Source organism: Oncorhynchus gorbuscha, linkage group LG20 (assembly GCF_021184085.1).
Source record: "Oncorhynchus gorbuscha isolate QuinsamMale2020 ecotype Even-year linkage group LG20, OgorEven_v1.0, whole genome shotgun sequence".
NCBI classification, from domain to species: Eukaryota; Metazoa; Chordata; class Actinopteri; order Salmoniformes; family Salmonidae; genus Oncorhynchus; species Oncorhynchus gorbuscha.
In genome coordinates, this window is record NC_060192.1 from 26,108,933 (window position 1) to 26,127,512 (window position 18,580).

Here is an 18,580-nt window from a genome sequence, read left to right on the forward strand (position 1 = left end):
GGGGAGAGAAGGGGCTGCTAGTGGGGAGAGAAGGGGCTGCTGTGGGGAGAGAAGGGGCTGCTAGTGGGGAGAGAAGGGGCTGCTGGTGGGGAGAGAAGGGGCTGCTAGTGGGGAGAGAAGGGGCTGCTAGTGGGGAGAGAAGGGGCTGCTGGGGAGAGAAGGGGCTGGGTGGGGAGAGAAGGGGCTGCTAGTGGGGAGAGAAGGGGCTGCTAGTGGGGAGAGAAGGGGCTGCTGGTGGGGAGAGAAGGGGCTGCTGGTGGGGAGAGAAGGGGCTGCTAGTGGGGAGAGAAGGGGCTGCTAGTGGGGAGAGAAGGGGCTGCTGGTGGGGAGAGAAGGGGCTGCTAGTGGGGAGAGAAGGGGCTGCTAGTGGGGAGAGAAGGGGCTGCTAGTGGGGAGAGGAGGGGCTGCTAGTGGAGAGAGGAGGGGCTGCTAGTGGGGAGAGGAGGGGCTGCTAGTGGGGAGAGGAGGGGCTGCTGCTAGTGGGGAGAGGAGGGGCTGCTAGTGGAGAGAGGAGGGGCTGCTAGTGGAGAGAGGAGGGGCTGCTAGTGGGGAGAGAGGAGGGGCTGCTAGTGGGGGGAGAGGAGGGGCTGCTAGTGGGGAGAGGAGGGGCTGCTAGTAAGGGAGAGAAGGGGCAGAGGGCGGCCAAGGCCAGTCCTGTAGGATGAAGGCAGAGCAGAGGCAACCCTCAGTCATAATAACATCTGGACACAAAATGGGCATCAACCAGCAGGCAGGGAGCAGCTAAATGCCCTCAAGCCCCCCAAAACATCATTCTTCTTCTACTTTCTCAAGTAGGAAACAGTAAATAAAAATACAACTGTGTCAACAAAAGCATTCTTGTCGATAAGGTATCGTGTGTATGTAGGATATATCCTAACCTTGGAAATGTGATTCTGAGCTGGAGGCCTCTAGCTGGAGCTGCCTTCACTAGGAGGTTAGAGTTACTATAGAGTCTATGGATAGCCTGCTACTACATCTGTAATGTGACCCTAGAATGGGACATGGATCTCCTTAAGTGCCTATTCACTTCTTAAATAAAGTAAAGGAACAAAATGCTGAGAAAATGGAGCCTAAGCGTGCCAATGGCCTGAGGAAGAAAGACCGGACCAAGTCTCATAATCCCTTAACATTTACGTAGACTCCACAGGGCTTAAATGCTCCAAATGGGCACAATCGCGATTAGGTGACAAGAACTTAATCTGTATCTACATAAGTAGCCTACACTACTACAGTGCATCAGGTTGCCTGAGACCAAAGTTAGCCACAATGATGGCCTCTCTCTGCTCGACCAACTCCACTAACACAGCCAATCTGGTCTGAAGAGGATTCAAAAAGCCCCTGTGCTGTGACCCTTGGTTTGACAGTTCTTTTCACTTAGTCAAATATCTCTATGGACCAGTTTAACCATTACATTCTACCCTACAGGAACTAACATTCCACTGTTATCACATAGATCACACTCCAACCTCACCCTTATGTAAGATGTGACAGTGCAAGATCATTATTTTCAAATCAATTCCACAAGGTGTGTAATGACTGTTGGAATGACCCTTATCCCCAGTCAAAGAAACGGACATTCTCTGACCTCTTATCTGGTCAACAGCAGGATTGAATCAATGGTTTTATGGTCCTAAGTGTGTTTCAATCAGGTAGACCAGCTCCACCCTATAGTTGCACGTGTTGAAGGTACGAATGGCAGACGAACGCAAGATCCACATTTGGTGCGATGTGTGCGAGCCTTTAGTGACACTGGACTAAAGCATTGTTCCCTGGACTAAAACATTCCTGAAAACGTTGGTACCAAATTGGCCATAATATATCCTTTGACAAGCTCCCGAACACAACAGCTGTGTCTTGCTCTCTAAAAATGAGTGTATCTATTCCTGTCCCTTCCTTCTGTTTGAATAGAGCCACACTACTAACGGCTACTGAGCTGTCCCTCCTGAAGCCCACGTCAGTGTTTACTCAGACAGCGGTGGAGGCAGAGGTGACTGGCACCAGGGATAGTGACCCTTTAAATCCTGACACACTACCGAACCAAATTCACCATGCCAATCACCTTGGCACTCAATATCTTTGACGCTTTATTAAACCAACATTTGGGTCGGTTAAAGTGATGATTGTATCACTTACTGTAGCAGGTGTGTTGTTTGTGTTGAGGCACTAGGTCACCAGACTGGTTACGGATGGTTTTGTTTACCATGTTAAACAACCAGGGCTCCTAGCTCATCTTATTATGATGAACACACAGCTGATATGATCTGTACTGTGGTGCTCGGGGAAGCATTCTCCCAAGAAACAACAAACACTCATCAACAGTACTTTCAACCGTTACACATTCACCCAGTGTTGGTGGTTAATTGTTTACCATGTTGAGTATGCTTTGCCAATGGGAAAATTGCATTTCACATTCTTGACGGTCAGGAAATCATCGGGGGTAGAGGGCTGCATTCCCGCGGGATGCCCGAAGGACCAGCTGGGTCACAACAGAGATTATTGCAGTGCGGTCTGCATTTTCCATGCTGCGGGAAGGAGCGGGTGGTCAGACAGACAACTTTGGGATGAAAATATCTGTTGGTCCCGCAGATGATTTGGAAACGGTCATCGTTCTGCTTTGTTTACCATGCATTACATAGCCATTTTATCTCCACCTCAGCCCTCATGTAGCCCCTGTCTGTAACTACAGCTACGCTTGGGTACATCAGCCCCTATCAGGAGATGGAATGGGTGTGTCACTCACACACACACACACGTTGACTTTCTTTTGAATACATGGGAAGTGACAGATAGGATCTCAAGTGAGGGTTTATCACGGAGAAAAATAATGCTGACTAGTAAAGGGGAGGGGATCTCACACAGACAGACACACAGGACTGAACTGTGGTGAGAGGGGGATCTCACACAGACAGACATACAGGACTGAACTGTGGTGAGAGGGGGATCTCACACAGACAGACACACAGGACTGAACTGTGGTGAGAGGGGGATCTCACACAGACAGACTCACAGGACTGAACTGTGGTGAGAGGGGGATCTCACACAGACAGACACACAGGACTGAACTGTGGTGAGAAGAGGGGGATCTCACACAGACAGACACACAGGACTGAACTGTGGTGAGAAGAGGGGGATCTCACACAGACAGACACACAGGACTGAACTGTGGTGAGAAGAGGGGGATCTCACACAGACAGACACACAGGACTGAACTGTGGTGAGAGGGGGATCTCACACAGACAGACACAGGACTGAACTGTGGTGAGAAGAGGGGGATCTCACACAGACAGACACACAGGACTGAACTGTGGTGAGAAGGGGGGAGATCTCACACAGACAGACACACAGGACTGAACTGTGGTGAGAAGAGGGGGATCTCACACAGACAGACACACAGGACTGAACTGTGGTGAGAAGAGGGGGATCTCACACAGACAGACACACAGGACTGAACTGTGGTGAGAGGAGGGGGATCTCACACAGACAGACACACAGGACTGAACTGTGGTGAGAAGAGGGGGATCTCACACAGTCAGACACACAGGACTGAACTGTGGTGAGAGGAGGGGGAGTCAAGGAGGTTATACAACTTTGGTAATTTAAAGGAGTAAATCAATCCCAAACTCTATCTTAGGGCTCAGAAACACCAATAGAGTTTGCTGGTCGAAGAGTACTCAGCACCTTGGACGTAATTTGCGAACAGATTTTCCATGTAGAATCGTGTGAAAAATGTCAGACGTCTAAATCCAATCAAATGTTATTTGTCACATGCTTGGTAAACAACAGTTGTAGACTAAACAGTGAAATGCTGACTCGGGTGCTTTTCCAACAACGTAGAGTCTAAGATAAAAATACAAAATAGTGACGAGGAATAAATAATGAATAACAATAACGACTAAAGCGGGTGGTCCCTAAAACACAGTTCGCTGAGCGATCGGCAGAAGAACGCGAGATCCACATTCCGTGCCATGTGTTTGAGCCTTTAGTGACACTGGACTGATTGCCCAATCCAGGAGGTGAAATATCATTAGAGCACACAAAGAATGTCAAACATAGGGTGTGTGTTGACTTGCCCCACAAGTCAACTCTTTGAACACGCTCCATTCCAGACGACATTTCTTAAATCTTTACGACAACGAGGAGGCAGAGAAAACCTGCACAATGTTGTGATCTTTAGTGATTGCTTCATTGATTGACTGCATAACACTCTAAACCTGCCAATCTAAACCTGCCTAAAGGCCCATGACTAGGGAGTAGTGCAGCTCATAAGAACCAGGCACACCTGGTCACACACAACCCAGATAGACAAAATAAACAACAACACACACCTACACTACACTGTTCCTTACTGCTAGTCTGCTATAGCACCTCAACCCTATTATGGCCAACTTGAAAAAGGGGATTAGCATATTTGCATAAGAGGATAAGCCCTAAATGAATCACCAAGTGCATGGGTAAATCTCCCTTTGCCACAAAATATGGCAAAACCTTAGCCTCCAAGGCTAGATGTTAGTCAGCTATTGACTTGTATTCATCTGACTGTGTGCCTGCGTTACTATAGTCACGGTGATGGCGTAGGCCACAGACGGAGGCCAGGGCTGTAATTGGATATGGAAGGCCAGGTGGCCTGGTGATCAGGTGGAGCTAATCTGTCGGCCAGCCAGTCAGTGTCTCTAACTGACCTGAAGACGCTGGACCTGGGACAGGAACTACCCTCTGAAATACAGCCCACAAAAACAGGGACACTCTCCAGGAGCAGGCCAGTGGTTACCACGGGCACCAGGAATAAAGGAGACACATTTCTTCACTCTCCATCTCTCTGAACTGGTGAATATTGGATGGGCTTTCTGCACTCTAGCCCAACATAATATATAATACATCAGGAGCCAAAAAGCTCTTAACATCTTTCTTTCATTTCTTATTCAAGCAGGTTTAGGAGATTCCAGAATAGGTGTTAATCCAGCCTGGTATAGCAGTTGGCTCTTACCTTGCAGCTGTTTAAACCTCCCCTCCAGGATGTTGGAGTACTGCACCTGGTTAACAAACGCTGCCGGGGAGAGACAGGGCTCCTTTGCTCTCTGGTGGTCCAGCTCCATGTTGGAGCTCTCCCTCTCAGCCTAAATCACCTCCTCAGGCAAGGCGCTCTGCAGTGTGTCTGGGCAAGTGGGCTCTCCAGCATAGCACAAGGCCAGCAGGGCTGTCCCCAGGACAGGAGGTAGCTATCTACCCGTAGATTCTACTCAATAATCTATAGGTTTCAGTTGAAGAAAATTCTGTAAAATCCCAAACAAGCTTTTTATGGACAGTTTTCCCTCCTCAAATCCCAGTCCTTCTTCTCTACCAGAGTGTAAAGGCAGAGCACGCCATCCTGTCTTCCACTTTCAAAAAATGATTCCTCCTTTGTTTTCTTCCCCCTCTCACTTCTTTACTGAAAAAGCAGTAGTATGTGCAAGGGTGGAGAAGTTGTATTTACTAAGAACAAAATGTTCTCTTCTTTTCACCTCCTGTTCTGAAGTCCTTGCCACACTCCTCTCAGCAAAGTAGAAACCTTTAGGACAGCACAGGTTCTCTTCACATTCACACTAACACACACTGGCTCTGCGGTTCCTCCTAACTTTGAGCGCATTCAGCCTCACACACACCTTGTTTTCAGCACAGCAGGAGAACCGGCTGCTGTCGGACGGCTGTGTAAACAGAGCCTGCTGCTCTCTGAAAGCTGGGGCATTAGCATAAGGTGTGTTTTAGGGAGGAGCCTGAGGGAAGAGCAGGCAGAGGGCTGGATCAGTGGAGGAGGGGCAACAGGAGGAGTGGAGAGGTGGATTAAACCATTCTGCAACGTACAATAGGGTGAGGCAGAAGGTATATCATTCCAATCCTTTTAAATGCCAAGTAGGTAGTGTAGGAGGTGTGGTCAGCCAGTGAGGTGTATCACTTGTGTTGTTCTCTCATTCTCTCCATCTCTGGTTTACATCTGATCTCTCTAGTCCTCTTTCTGCTCCACTGCATGGGACTAAAATAAGGTGTTAAGACAGGAAGGAAGTAGTTGAGAAACTGTCAGCAGCAGCAACAATCTCTTTCCTGCCCGAGCAGGGGGAGAGAGAGAGAATGTATGCGTTTGTATACGTGTGTGTGTGCGCGTGTGTGTTGTTTCTCTGAGCAATCACAGTCCACTGAGACCCACCTAATCAAAACCTCTCAGCAATGATTTTCAACATGTCTTTTAACACAAACATTGATTTAATGCTACTAAAATAAAAATATCAATACATTCCTCAAAAATAATAGTCTAGATAACAGGTGTGTGCATTGCTCTCATTTTGCTGCAGCAGCAGAATGTCCTCTAGTGGTCTGGATATGACACATCAGAGCCGTGTTGTTCAGTAGAAACAAACAGGACAAAATTAAATGAGCTTTCTTACAGCAAAGTTTTGGGTAAACTTGTTTCGCAGAGGTCAGAGCCAGTGTCTGTGCTAATCATACAGGAGCCACTAGGGTATAGGCCTACAGCCTGCCCTATCCAGGGGGCACTGGTCTTCAGTCCGTTGTTTTAGAGGCTGGGTTTGGCCTGCTTTGGTTTAAGTTTGTTAAGACGGTAGAGTACAAGGGGCATGTGGACTGCAGAAGATCTAGGGGCCAGGGGCTTCAGAGTGACCAGGACTTTATAGAAGGAAGTGGCCTAATGAGTCTCAGAGAACAGACGCAGGGCTCTCACTGGTGGTTGAGGGGTTCTGTCACAGTTGCCAGGGGTGATGAGAAGAGCACAGAGCTCAGTGACGGACGCATCGCAGCCCAGACCATATATCAAACATCCCTGTTAACATGCAGGCCTGTAATGAGTAGGGCAGGTCTCTCTCTCTCTCTCTGTGTGTGTGTGTGTGTGTGTGTGTGTGTGTGTGTGTGTGTGTGTGTGTGTGTGTGTGTGTGTGTGTGTGTGTGTGTGTGTGTGTGTGTGTGTGTGTGTGTGTGTGTGTGTGTGTGTGTGTGTGTGTGTGTGTGTGCTCATGCCTTGGGATAAAGAGGCTTCCTTCCTCTATAAACAGCTTGTCTGCTTGCTGTGCAGATGGCTGGATAAAGAACCAGGGATAAAAAAAACACTTTCTGCAACTTTTGAAAACAAAGGGGGAAAAAAGTATTCAAGCAACCATTTGGCAGGAGCTCCTGTATGAAGCACACTGCAATTACAGATAATGATCTGGCCTACGGATATGAGTGAGACAGTGGAGCAGAGAACAGGAAGGGAGAGAAGTGAACCATCTGACAGTGGAACAGAGGAGAGGGATTCCAGGGATTCCAGTCAGTGAGGAGATGTGGAGAAAGAGAGAGAGATAAAGATGTCTGTTACGGCCACCACAGGAGTGAAACAACCACACTCTGCAGGTCAATAAGAGGCATCATGGTCGAGTTGAGGCTGTCAGTGTTCAGGCTCCACACTGAGGGCCATTACCTGCACTTTCATACCCTCCACGTTTTCCTCTCCCTGTCCCTCCGATGGCTCTCTCTGCCCGAGTCTCTCAGTCTGTCATGTTTTACCTTGGCTCTTACCTGCCATGTTACCTTCCAGGCATTTCACACTCCATAGCTTCCCCATGGCCAAGATACACCAGTCAGGTGTGTGAAGACATCCCAGGACGTCAGATATTATTAGGCCACGAACACCGTTGGATGAATCACACCAACACACACAAACAGAAGCCGGAAGCATTTAAATGAACACCTGAGGGAAGGAGGCACTACTAGGTCATAACGGGGAAAAAGGCAGGTAACCAGGGAGCTGCTGATCGAAGTCACAGTTCTAATAGCTCGTAGAGTAATGAACCTTAGAGGCTACACATAATATATAGACTCTGTCCTCAGACTACAGAAGTCTAGTTAGGACATTTAGAGCTAGCAGTGCATAGAGGAGTCCACAAATTGAGAGCCAAATCCATGCAAATGAGCCTGGGCCCAGGAGATGATATCAGCTCCTTCACTGTGTAGGGGGAGTAGAGGATGAAAAGAGAGATGAGACAGGTGGACTGATCATAGATCCTGTGACCGATGGACTGACTGATCATAGATCCTGTGACCAATGGACTGATCATAGATCCTGTGACCGATGGACTGACTGATCATAGATCCTGTGACCGATGGACTGACTGATCATAGATCCTGTGACCAATGGACTGACTGATCATAGATCCTGTGACCAATGGACTGATCATAGATCCTGTGACCAATGGACTGATCATAGATCCTGTGACTGATGGACTGACTGATCATAGATCCTGTGACCAATGGACTGACTGATCATAGATCCTGTGACCAATGGACTGATCATAGATCCTGTGACCAATGGACTGATCATAGATCCTGTGACCGATGGACTGACTGATCATAGATCCTGTGACCAATGGACTGACTGATCATAGATCCTGTGACCAATGGACTGATCATAGATCCTGTGACCAATGGACTGATCATAGATCCTGTGACCAATGGACTGATCATAGATCCTGTGACCAATGGACTGATCATAGATCCTGTGACCAATGGACTGATCATAGATCCTGTGACCAATGGACTGATCATAGATCCTGTGACCAATGGACTGATCATATATCCTGTGACAAATGGACTGATCATATATCCTGTGACAAATGGACTGATCATAGATCCTGTGACCAATGGACTGATCATAGATCCTGTGACCAATGGACTGATCATAGATCCTGTGGGCTAAGGCTGTTTCTCCTAGGACTGTCCCCAACAACAACAAAAATATTAGTCAATCGATTCATCTCAATGTATTTTTCATATATTATGCACACCCTATGTGTTTTCATAAAATCAACTATATGTACTGAAATTGTATGATGCTTTAAGCACGCCATTTGATTAAATAAGTCTATTTTCGTGGAACAGTTTCATTTATAATAATCTTTATCACAAAATCATTGTAAAAAAAAGTAACTTTTATTGCCATTGTCAACTATGTAAAAATAGCCTACAGTAGCCAAAAAATAAGAACATTGCAGCCTGCAGGTAGAAAATATCCTGATAAAAATAAATATCCTATAAATCACATTGGCTATGCATGGCCTGTCTACAGCGAAATTGAAACATTGTATCAACTATCAACTGGGTCGGCACGAAAGGCACACTAGCTAACTTGCAACATTGCATAAAATATCCATGCCAGTGAGCTCAGGACAGACACAGCTGTGGGCTATTTGTGCATGGGATAAGAAGTAATCAGGTATTTTATGAAATCTCCACTGGATCAGAGCATTACATTTTTCCCTTTCATGTCGAGTGGCTATTGAAAGGGAGAGTTGGAAATATTCTTCTAATACTTTGAGGAACTATTGTCCTACAGGAACTATTGTCCTATATTTTTCTAATACTTTGAGGAACTATAGTCCTACTTCTATATGAGTAATCGGGTGCGCGTCCTTACTCAACATTGACAGGAGCATTTCAAACAAGACGATGAATAAATTGACAAAACTCAAATGGAATTTTTAAAGAAAACGTGTTTCTCACAAGTGGAGCATAGGTTGTGAGTTCTGCAAACAACGTGTCCACTCCGACCATGACAACGGTAAACAACTGTAATAATATATTGAATGCATTAACAGAAATAACCAAATAAATTATTATAGAAATGATGGGAACTAATGGTAAATGTAGGCTACTACTGGTGATATATGTAAAGGTGTCTTGTGTGCCACGAAAAATAATTATCTATTTGCCACGGCCACTAAAGAAATCTTGGTCAACCAACAACCTATCGACCAGATGACTAAATGGGGCCAGCCCTAGTTTCCCCTATGCTATATATTTTTTTCAATAAGATCATCTTGGAGAAGTAACAAGCACCAAAATAAAAACTAGACCATCAGGGAGAATGTAAAATGAAAATTAATCAAATTAGCTTTGAAACGGCTATTTTTCTCTCAGACCCATGAGAATTGCAGAATTGCAGGGAACTAGTTTTAAAACTACAACATTTTCTCCACCCCATGTGTAACCCCAAAATGTGTCAAATGGCATGAAAATTGCTTTAAAACAGCAAGAAAAGGGCCTCTAAAACCGTGCCATTTGCCACACCCACCCAAGCTAACCTTGCAACTGTACCATTGGCCACACCCTCCCCAGCCCGCCAACTTTGCCACCGCTGCCCCAAAAAATCCTAGGGGAATCACTGAAAAAGTGTAGAAGAAATGCAGGGTGCTGTGGGGGAGCTACTGGAGCTGTTGCAAAGTGGCAAAGAATGTGCACATCAAGCCCCTACTTGTAAAAAGGAGACGTGTCAGCAGCATTCCCAGGGAGTAAAGAGCACACACACCCACACTTATGGAGTCTTGTGGAAAATACTGTATGAATACACAAACACACACAGCTCCTCTAACTACACACACACACATCTCCACAACTCGGGTCGTACTAGTTTGTTAGTCAGTTCAGTGTGATCTATTGCCGAGGTGTTATGAAGTTATGTCGGAGAAGATGACAAACAGCCAACACACAGCTCTGTTCTCCTTTCCATAACTGATCCATAAGGCATTTGGTTCGTGGTTAAACATCTACATACATTAACATACATGTGACATTATGATGGTGACAGGGTCTGAACGGGTCTGTTACCACAGAGAGAGTGGTTGCTTTTCAATGTGTGATGGTGAGACTAACCTTTTAACAGTATACTAGTATCTGTGTACTATCATGTACTCACAGTCTGGGGTTGTGGTGTCAGTTGTTTTTCCTCCAGTGTGGTGTGGTGTGTCTGTGAAGGGTGGGGTGTATTTGAGACTGTGACTACCACAGAGAGTTCAGTATTTTTGCAAAAACAGAGGTGCCTGATGCTGCTGCCTCTGGTTGCCTGTTGCACCCTCTGCTGGGCCCTCCACACTACTGCAACCTGCATGGCTGGTCATGTTCCAGCACAGGAGGGTGTACTTGGAACACACATCTCGTCCTATACCCTGACACACATCACTTGTATGCACAATACACACACACTAACACATTGAGTTGTCCCACCTGCCAGAGCTTTGATGCGCGAGCGCTCAAAGAGGCGTGCCGAGCTGTTCTCATTGTCCCAATTGGTCTCTGCGGCCAGGTCCCAGCGGTTGTTGATGTCATTGTACTGCTGCTGGATCTCCTGGCTGTCGAAGTCGGTGGGAGAGATGGTGCTCATGGTGACCGGGGCTGGGGGAAAACCATCCAACCTGCAGGGGAACAGAGAGAGATGGTTATCATGGTGACCAGGGGGAAACCCATCCAACCTGCAGGGGAACAGAGAGAGATGGTTATCATGGTGACCAGGGGGAAACCCATCCAACCTGCAGGGGAACAAGAGAGAGATGGTTATCATGGTGACCAGGGGGAAACCCATCCAACCTGCAGGGGAACAGAGAGAGATGGTTATCATGGTGACCAGGGGGAAACCCATCCAACCTGCAGGGGAACAGAGAGAGATGGTTATCATGGTGACCAGGGGGAATACCATCCAGCCTGCAGGGGAACAGAGAGAGATGGTTATCATGGTGACCAGGGGGAAACCCATCCAACCTGCAGGGGAACAGAGAGAGGTTATGGTTATCATGGTGACCATGGTGACCAGGAAACCCATCCAACCTGCAGGGGAACAGAGAGAGATGGTTATCATGGTGACCAGGGGGAAACCCATCCAACCTGCAGGGGAACAGAGAGAGATGGTTATCATGGTGACCAGGGGGAAACCCATCCAACCTGCAGGGGAACAGAGAGAGATGGTTATCATGGTGACCAGGGGGAAACCCATCCAACCTGCAGGGGAACAGAGAGAGATGGTTATCATGGTGACCAGGGGGAAACCCATCCAACCTGCAGGGGAACAGAGAGAGATGGTTATCATGGTGACCAGGGGGAATACCATCCAGCCTGCAGGGGAACAGAGAGAGATGGTTATCATGGTGACCAGGGGGAAACCCATCCAACCTGCAGGGGAACAGAGAGATGGTTATCATGGTGACCAGGGGAAACCCATCCAACCTGCAGGGGAACAGAGAGAGATGGTTATCATGGTGACCAGGGGGAATACCATCCAGCCTGCAGGGGAACAGAGAGAGATGGTTATCATGGTGACCAGGGGGAATACCATCCAGCCTGCAGGGGAACAGAGAGAGATGGTTATCATGGTGACCAGGGGGAAACCCATCCAACCTGCAGGGGAACAGAGAGAGATGGTTATCATGGTGACCAGGGGGAAACCCATCCAACCTGCAGGGGAACAGAGAGAGATGGTTATCATGGTGACCAGGGGGAAAACCATCCAACCTGCAGGGGAACAGAGAGAGATGGTTATCATGGTGACCAGGGGGAAAACCATCCAGCCTGCAGGGGAAAAGAGAGAGAAAGCAGCGGTGAGAGAGTGAGTTTTTAAACGGTGTGGAGTTACTTTCAGAGCCTAACAAATGCTTTTTAATAGCCCAAAGTTGACTTTGGAGAACCCCACATTCTATTCCTAACATCTCCCGCTGTCTAATAGGCTCACACTTTAACTTGGCACATTTTCTAGCATGACATGACAAGGTCGATGAAAATACTAGCGCGAACAGATATGGTCGGTACAAATGAGGCTGAGAGTGGGAGGGAGAAAGGTGAAGGTGGGAATGGTACAATACCTGTAGTTTAGCTTCTCTAGAATACAAGTGTAATATTTAGCTTAGTAAACGGCCAGTTGCATGGCAATTCATTTCATTCATATGCAGACTTGGCAAGGGGAGTAGACCTATGGTTTCAATTGCACACGAAAGTTAACACACACCCACACACGTACGCAAATGGATGACGTGAGCAGCAGATCCTTATATAACCATAACGTCTCACAGTAAAATCTGTTTGAAGGACGCAGGCAAAACTGCTTCATTAAAGGACGCACACGCCTCACAAACAAACACACACATCAATTTCTCAATCCACTCTGGCCTGGTGCCAGGGGTCAATGTCACCTGACCTGACCTGTCCAATCTGCCTCCACAGAACATAAATATCTGTCCATCACCAACAGCTTTTGAACCTGACCCCTGTGGAAAAACTGCTCATAACTTCCTGGATCATGTCCCTTGCTGTTTTTGAATGCGATTCAAGAGTATATCATCAAATTCATGAAAACGCGGTCATTATCAGCAACCATCACTCCTGTGTTCCAACGGCACGTTGTGTTAGCTCATCCAAGTTTATAATTTAATAAACTAATATAATTTAATAATTAAAAGGCTAATTAATCATTTAAAAAATATTTTGCAATTATATTAGCACAGCTGAAAACTGTTGTTCTAATTAAAGAAGCAATTAAACTGGCCTTCTTTAGACTAGTTGAGTATCTGGAGCGTCAGCATTTGTCGGTTCGATAACAGGCTCAAACTAGCCAGAAACAATGAACTTTCTTCTGAAACTCGTCAGTCTATTCTTGATTTGAGAAATTAAGGCTATTCAATGCGAGAAATTGCCAAGAAACTGAAGATCTCATACAATGCTGAGCACTACTCCCTTCACAGAACAGCGCAAACTGACTCTAACCAGAATAGACAGAGGAGTGGGAGGCCCCGGTGCACAACTGAGCAAGAGGACAAGTACATTAGAGTATCTAATTTGATAAACAGATGCCTCACAAGTCCTCAACTGGCAGCTTCAGTAAATAGTACCAGCTAAACACCAGTCTCAACGTCAACAGTGAAGAGGCGATTCCGGGATGCTGGCCTTCTAGGCAGAGTTGCAAAGAAAAAGCCATATCTCAGACTGGCCAATAAAAATAAAAGATTAAGAAGGGCAAAAGAACACAAACACTGGACAGAGGAAATCTGCCTAGACAGCCCATAGCCATGGTATTGGCTATATACCACACCCCATCGGGCCTTATTGCTTAAATATGTATTCAATGACTGCATTTTCATGAATTTCATGATATACTGTTGAATTCAAAAACCGCATCGGACATGATCCAGGCAGTAGGCAGGACTTTCATAGTGTCTAGAGGGATTTGAAATCTAGACATCAAATCCTGCTGTTTAATACATGGAGATGGGGTGTGGGTCTGGGGAGGGGAGTTGGTGTTGTTGTGGGGTGGTGTGGAGGGGTGTTGGGAGTTGGTGTTGGTGTGGGGTGGAGTGTGGGTGTTGGTGTGGGGTGGGGAGTGGTGTTGGGAGTTGGTGTTGGTGTGGGGTGGGGAGGGGTGTTGGTGTGAGTGTTGGTGTTGGGAGTTGGTGTGTGGTGTGGAGGGGTGTTGGGAGTTGGTGTTGGTGTGGAGGGGTGTTGGGAGTTGGTGTTGGTGTGGGGGGTGTTGGTGGGGTGGGGTGTGGGTGTTGGCGTGAAGTGGGGTGTGGGTGTTGGTGTTGGGGGTTGGTGCGGGGGGGTGGGTGTTGGTGTGGGGTGGGGTGAAGTGGGGTGTGGGTGTTGGTGTGGGGAGTTGGTGCGGGGTGGGGTGGGTAGTTGGTGTGGGGTGGGGGGGGGTGTTGGTGTGGGGTGTGGGTGCGAGGTGGGGAGTTGGTGTGGTGTGGGGTGCACTAGACTAACTCCTCCATGTCGTCCTGGCCAGAGACAGATCCCAGGAGAAAAGACTGAACTCCGATCAGGAGAGACTGCTGATGAATATGACAGAGCAGAGCCGCAGAGCAGCCGCCCAGAGAGAAAAATCAGGTAACAGCCAGGAGAGGAGAGAGACACACCATGGCCATGCACTGCTCCTGTCCAGAACCTCTTCCCATCCACTCCCCTGTGGTCTGACTGAGCTGTGGCATGGTCAGAGTTAAGGCCCTACCACCATGGGGAAGGAGGGGGGTGGCATTCTCTCATCCTCTACAGGAGAGGACAGGACAGGATTTCTCCCTGGTTACAGTGAGCCCCCCCCCCAGCTATGCGGCCTGGTCCCTCTCACCTCCCCTCCCGTGAAGGTACTATCCAGATTAAAACCCCCAGACAGACAGTTAACTAAAAGGCCCATTAGCTAACACAGCATGTTTGTTTAAGGGGTCAGAAAACAGATTGGATCTGTCTACTGTCTGTTGATCAAGGCCTGTTTATTTGTTTGTTCTATTGTGTCTGTCGTAATTCTCTCAGTGGGATCCGGGTATTGGGGTGGAGTGATAGGGCTGCTGGGGGTCTTTAGGGCGGAGCGACGGTGAGGCTGCTCCCCCTCTCCTCCTGCTGCAGGCTCCATGCTCTCTCTTCCTGCCCTACGGGAGGCTGTCTTAATCCAGAGGATTGGGCCAGTTTATGCTACCTCCCTCCCTCCACCAGGATAGACAGCTCCATCAGTCACTGGCCTGCTACTCCATGTTCTGCTATAGGACACCACTCGTCCCCTGAGCTAGTGGCAGCACTACTCTACCACATCTACTAGGAAACAGGAAGAGGTGACCTGCCAGGGGACAGTTTACCTGCTACCAGAGCTATTTTAAAATACTGGTAAATATTCATGGAGGTAAGTACGCACACACACTGACTCACCCCCTAATTCAGACATAAAAATTGGGACTAGTCAAATCCGTACTCCAACAGTCCCCTTTAATACACAGACGTCGAGATGCACAGGCAGATCTGTGTCTGAGCAACCGTGAGGGGAAAAAACAGAGGAACCTCAGGCTCATATACTTGACAGATACAGCAGAATGTGATGCCTTGCAGACAGTGAGCATCCACCGTCTCACATTGAGTATTCACAGTCTCTCTTCTCCTGGGTCTGTCTTCCCTCAGCTCAATTCCCTCTAATATAAGCAGGAAGCATAATGTTGAGAAATGGACATTATTCCAATGAAAGAAAATGTGTCCTTCCCAGTCCCTCCTCTAAATGAACTGACAACAGATAAAGGCCATGTGTGATGGGGAGAACAGAGAGAGTTCATGAGGGGTCACCATGGAGGATGACGGGAGGATGGGGTGTTAAATCTAGTCTGAGAGGTGTGGAAGGAGTCTGTGACAGGGAGAGCCAGGAAAGCTTCAGACAAAACTCCTAGGGAGGTGGCGAAGGAAGATATTGTGTCCTAGAGCAGTGGTTCACAAACTGTAGATCGGCGGGGGGAATCCCCCTCTGAAAAAATAAGACTGATGTAATGTCAGTCATTGCATACAGGGCCTAAAAATGTACAGATTTTGGCATTGCCGGGTAAGATGTTTATTTCACCGGGTGGTGTGGTCAGGACTTCACATTGCAAGCATTTCACTCGCATTTGTGAATAAAAATGGGCAAGTTTGATCACATTTATAGTCAAATAAATGCTGCAGTAGCTGTTTTCAAAGTATTTCCACTGTTTTGTTTTATAGCTGGTAAATTAAATCTCACAAAGTCAAAGAACTACAACTCCTACAGTGCCTTGCGAAAGTATTCGGCCCCCTTGAACTTTGCGACCTTTTGCCACATTTCAGGCTTCAAACATAAAGATATTAAACTGTATTTTTTGTGAAGAATCAACAACAAGTGGGACACAATCATGAAGTGGAACGACATTTATTGGACATTTCAAACTTTTTAACAAATCAAAAACTGAAAAATTGGGCGTGCAAAATTATTCAGCCCCCTTAAGTTAATTCTTTGTAGCGCCACCTTTTGCTGCGATTACAGCTGTAAGTCGCTTGGGGTATGTCTCTATCAGTTTTGCACATCGAGAGACTGACATTTTTTCCCATTCCTCCTTGCAAAACAGCTCGAGCTCAGTGAGGTTGGATGGAGAGCATTTGTGAATGTGAATGTTATGTTTTGGATCATTGTCTTGTTGGAAGACAAATCTCCGTCCCAGTCTCAGGTCTTTTGCAGACTCCATCAGGTTTTCTTCGAGAATGGTCCTGTATTTGGCTCCATCCATCTTCCCATCAATTTTAGCCATCTTCCCTGTCCCTGCTGAAGAAAAGCAGGCCCAAACCATGATGCTGCCACCACCATTTTGACAGTGGGGATGGTGTGTTCATGGTGATTAGCTGTGTTGCTTTTACGCCAAACATAACGGTTTGCATTGTTGCCAAAAAGTTCAATTTTGGTTTCATCTGACCAGAGCACCTTCTTCCACATGTTTGGTGTGTCTCCCAGGTGGCTTGTGGCAAACTTTAAACGACACTTTTTATGGATATCTTTAAGAAATGGCTTTCTTCTTGCCACTCTTCCATAAAGGCCAGATTTGTGAAATATACGACTGATTGTTGTCCTATGGACAGAGTCTCCCACCTCAGCTGTAGATCTCTGCAGTTCATCCAGAGTGATCATGGGCCTCTTGGCTGCATCTCTGATCAGTCTTCTCCTTGTATGAGCTGAAAGTTTAGAGGGACGGCCAGGTCTTGGTAGATTTGCAGTGGTCTGATACTCCTTCCATTTCAATATTATCGCTTACACAGTGCTCCTTGGGATGTTTAAAGCTTAGGAAATCTTTTTGTATCCAAATCCGGCTTTAAACTTCTTCACAACAGTATCTCGGACCTGCCTGGTGTGTTCCTTGTTCTTCATGATGCTCTCTGCGCTTTTAACGGACCTCTGAGACTATCACAGTGCAGGTGCATTTATACGGAGACTTGATTACACACAGGTGGATTGTATTTATCATCATTAGTCATTTAGGTCAACATTGGATCATTCAGAAATCCTCACTGAACTTCTTTAGAGAGTTTGCTGCACTGAAAGTAAAGGGGCTGAATAATTTTGCACGCCCAATTTTTCAGTTTTTGATTTGTTAAAAAAGTTTGAAAAATCCAATAAATGTCGTTCCACTTCATGATTGTGTCCCACTTGTTGTTGATTCTTCACAAAAAAATACAGTTTTATATCTTCTAATGCTAATGCTGTTATGGTCTAATGGTCTAATGTTGTTATGGTCTAATGTTTTACATGGTCTAATGGACCTAATGTTGTTATTCTGCTAGAATGTATGATTTTTTTCCCTGTAAAATAACGTTTTGTGATAAAAGCGTCTGCTGAAATGGCATATATTATTATTATTATATTATTATCTTTATGTTTGAAGCCTGAAATGTTTCAAATCAGGTGGGGAAATCAATGTTCAAGGGGAACACACATCATGCTGCAACACATAATGTAACAAGCGTGGAAGGCACTGTATCACACAATAAACATACAAATAAAGAAAGAAGCAGGTTTTAAAGGACAGATTAGAGTTCATTCTGCCCAGCAGATAGTCATTTTTTTCCTGGAAAATAACAGGAGGTGTCACAATACTGATATCATGACAACTCACAGGACCATCTATTCTACTGCCGATGTGCCTCATCTCAATGGCCTTATGCTGAAATCACATTTCCCAAATCAAGACAGGCAATCAATGGACCAACCTGGGGCTGACTGATAGAACACACATCATGCTGCAACACATAATGTAAGACAGGCACCCATGGACCTTCTGGGGCTGACTGACTCCTCACACATGTAAACATCCAAATAAAGAAAGAAGCAGGGTAAATCCCATTAGGGTCAGATTAGGAAGTGGCCACTCAGAATAGAAACCCAGCAGATAGTCATTATCTTCAAAGAAAGACAGGAGGAACAGTCAGCAAGACAGACACCCATAATGGACCTTCTGGGGCATTCCCTCCCAGGACACTCAGTCCACTCTGCCCCAGA

The 18,580-nt window shown here is 46.6% G+C and overlaps 1 protein-coding gene across 4 annotated transcripts in view; it reads right to left on the reverse strand.

Annotated features, from left to right (window-relative positions):
• The window catches only part of LOC124006821 (spectrin beta chain, non-erythrocytic 1-like), a 104,629-nt gene that overhangs the window by 64,786 nt on the left and 21,263 nt on the right, over positions 1 to 18,580 (reverse strand). For 3 of the 4 annotated variants that reach the window (XR_006833842.1, XR_006833841.1, XM_046316998.1), the window contains exon 2: positions 11,020 to 11,207. Coding sequence is in view for 1 of the 4 variants with exons in the window: in XM_046316998.1 (XP_046172954.1) it covers positions 11,020 to 11,176 (157 nt within the window). In the remaining 3 variants the exon portion in view is untranslated. Of the gene's footprint in view, positions 1 to 4,984; positions 5,709 to 11,019; positions 11,208 to 18,580 lie in introns of those variants that run through there. The other variant, XR_006833843.1, reaches the window with a different exon arrangement.